This window comes from Notothenia coriiceps, unplaced genomic scaffold (assembly GCF_000735185.1).
Source record: "Notothenia coriiceps isolate Sejong01 unplaced genomic scaffold, NC01 NC01_scaffold00016910, whole genome shotgun sequence".
In the NCBI taxonomy this organism is placed as follows: Eukaryota; Metazoa; Chordata; class Actinopteri; order Perciformes; family Nototheniidae; genus Notothenia; species Notothenia coriiceps.
The window spans coordinates 1-2407 of record NW_011349611.1 but is presented as its reverse complement, the minus strand read 5'-3'; the positions used below and the strand labels follow the sequence as shown (position 1 = coordinate 2407).

The following is a 2407-nucleotide window of genomic DNA, read 5'->3' as shown; positions in this document are numbered from 1 at the left end:
TTTGTGTGTGTGTGTGTGTGTGTGTGTGTGTGTGTGTGTGTGTGTGTGTGTGTGTGTGTGTGTGGAGCTCACCTGCGCGTGGACCAGAGCGTCGTTGAAGACGATGAACCAGTTGACGGAGAATCTGCCGGCGTTCTGCAGCGTCAGCGCTTTGTTGCTGCTCTCGCAGATGAGCCGGCGACAGGGCCTCCTCAGAGAGTCCTGTCGGGAACAGAGCGTTCAGCAAAGCGTGACATCACGTGACCCCTCCAGGACTCATTGTGAAGGACACACACACACACTCTGGGAGTTTACCGTCATTTTGCCGGGGAAGGTCTTCCAGAAGTGGAAGGTGTATTCGGCGTCCTTCCTCTTCCTCTTCAGTTTAAGAGCTAAGGCTTCGAATTTGGAGCAGCTGTCCTGCAGCCTCTGGTAGTCATCGGAGCTCTGAGCGAACACACAGAAATATTCAATGTAGAATGTGCTAAAAAGAGGCAGATTCTGGTTCTACTAATAGAAATATACGCACATTTACAAAGACTTGAGCTCAAAATCTCAACATTTTGAAAGCATTGAAGATGAATTATTATAAATTCTTTCCAACTCATTTTTTAGAATAATCTAGAGAGCTTGTTGTGAGTTGTATGTGGACTAGGAACTATTTTCTTTCTACCGAACTAGTAGCATGGATTAAAAAGTAGCACTATATGTAAGAGAAACAATTGATGCAATTATGATTTTGGGGTGAACTGTCCCTTTAAATGTAGGAAAGAAAAACACTAATGCTTGCAAAATAATCTTCAAATGAAAAACATAAAGTATACAACCACATGTGTGTATCTTCCATCAGTGGTCGATTATAGTCAAATAACATTTCAAACATTACAGGCATACAGACAGAAGTACAGCATGCTTGTGTTTGTCTGACCCACCACTTCAAAGCAGGTTGCCAGTTTGAGCAGCAGGCGGCCGTACTCGTGCATGTGGCGAGTCGGGAGGTAGAAGAGCGCCCCCAGCAGGTCGGCCACGGTGGGGGTCTCCTCGCTGCACTCAGACAGCTTCTTCAGCAGCTCGGGACTCTTCCCAAAGAAGTCTCTGCAGAGGAAATCAGTAAGAGTTCATCATGTGATTTACTCAGCATTTACTGTGTGTGTGTGTGTGTGTGTGTGTGTGTGTGTGTGTGTGTGTGTGTGTGTGTGTGTGTGTGTGTGTGTGTACTCACATTGAGGGTTTGGTCAGGGTCTGGAAACCCCCCATCACTTGCAAGTTGCCCACAGCGCTGCAGTACCTTTCATTTGAGAGGCAATATTACTTTTAAAATAACTTTTTAACTGTTTACAAGTGCTTCACAAAGATATGAAAAATGAAAACTAACATGTCATGAATAAAGCAATGAATAAAAAAAGCCTAGGTTAGAAAAAGGAAAGCTTTTAAAATATAGTAAATTAATTTAAAGTACATCAGGGAAGGCTCTTTGAAACACGTATGTTTTGGAAAGGCACTAATATGTTGTTTTTGAACGTTACATATTCTACTGTACACATACTATAGATTTATAGCACTTGAATGTGTTCATATGCAGCAGAAAGAACAAGAAAAGCCTGAAAAGATGTTATTTTTTGCTTCAAATGTCTCTATTTTTGAAAGCTTACTCGCTGTAAGAGTCGAGGAAGATGTCGACGTGTTCGAGGACGAGGAGGCTCTTGACGTCACGGACGCGCCGCAGGTTCCCGGTGAGGCTGGCGGCGTGCTGTCCGGTCAGGTGACACAGGAGACTGAACCTACCCGCCACCGTCTGCAGCAGCCCGAGGACCACCGGGCCCAGGGCCGAGCTCAGGGACTCTGGAGGAAAGACAGGCAAGGAAATATATTTACCCAAAGAGATTGAGAAATATGCTTCTCGGCGTTTTTTCTGTGTTGTCCAGTACCTAGCTCCAGCAGGGGGCGTATTATCTGAGTCTTGATGTTGCTCAGCTTGCAGTAGAACTTCCTCTCGGCGGCGGCGAGCTCGTGGAGGCTGGCGATGAAGCCCATCACGTTCCTGTCCAGCAGCACCACGCAGCGCTGGCCGCCGGCAAACACGTTGCTCACATAGCCGAGCTGTAAACACCAGAGAGACACTTTCACATGGAGCGATTGTTTGTTTTGCATTTATTCTTTTTAAAGTCCAGTAACTTTGTGCTTACGTCAATGCAGAAAGGGAGCAGTACAGGCTGCCGGGTGTAGCCCCCAGCCCTCTGCTGCTCCTCCTCCGCCCCCTCCTCCTCCTCCTGTTGACCCTGCTCCTTGGCGTGGCTCTCCTCCGCCCCCTCCTTCACCTGCTGCCCACTGTAGTAGATGATTGGCCGGTAGCAGTCTCCGTCTGCGAGCAGCAGGGTGTGTTTCTCTCCGGCGCTCACGTCCCAGACCCGGATCCCCTCTGATAGCT

The 2407-nt window shown here is 47.6% G+C and overlaps 1 protein-coding gene across 1 annotated transcript in view; it reads right to left on the bottom strand.

Annotated features, from left to right (window-relative positions):
• als2b (alsin Rho guanine nucleotide exchange factor ALS2 b) overlaps positions 1-2402 on the bottom strand; it is a gene marked incomplete at its 5' end in the record, with an annotated part of 11008 nt that extends 8606 nt beyond the window's left edge. Inside the window, 7 exons of the mRNA XM_010776366.1 lie at positions 73-201; positions 295-426; positions 912-1074; positions 1202-1267; positions 1632-1821; positions 1908-2079; positions 2166-2402. Of these exons, the coding sequence (XP_010774668.1) occupies positions 73-201; positions 295-426; positions 912-1074; positions 1202-1267; positions 1632-1821; positions 1908-2079; positions 2166-2402 (1089 nt within the window). The remainder of the gene's footprint in view (positions 1-72; positions 202-294; positions 427-911; positions 1075-1201; positions 1268-1631; positions 1822-1907; positions 2080-2165) is intronic.
• Positions 2403-2407: the final 5 nt, after the last annotated feature.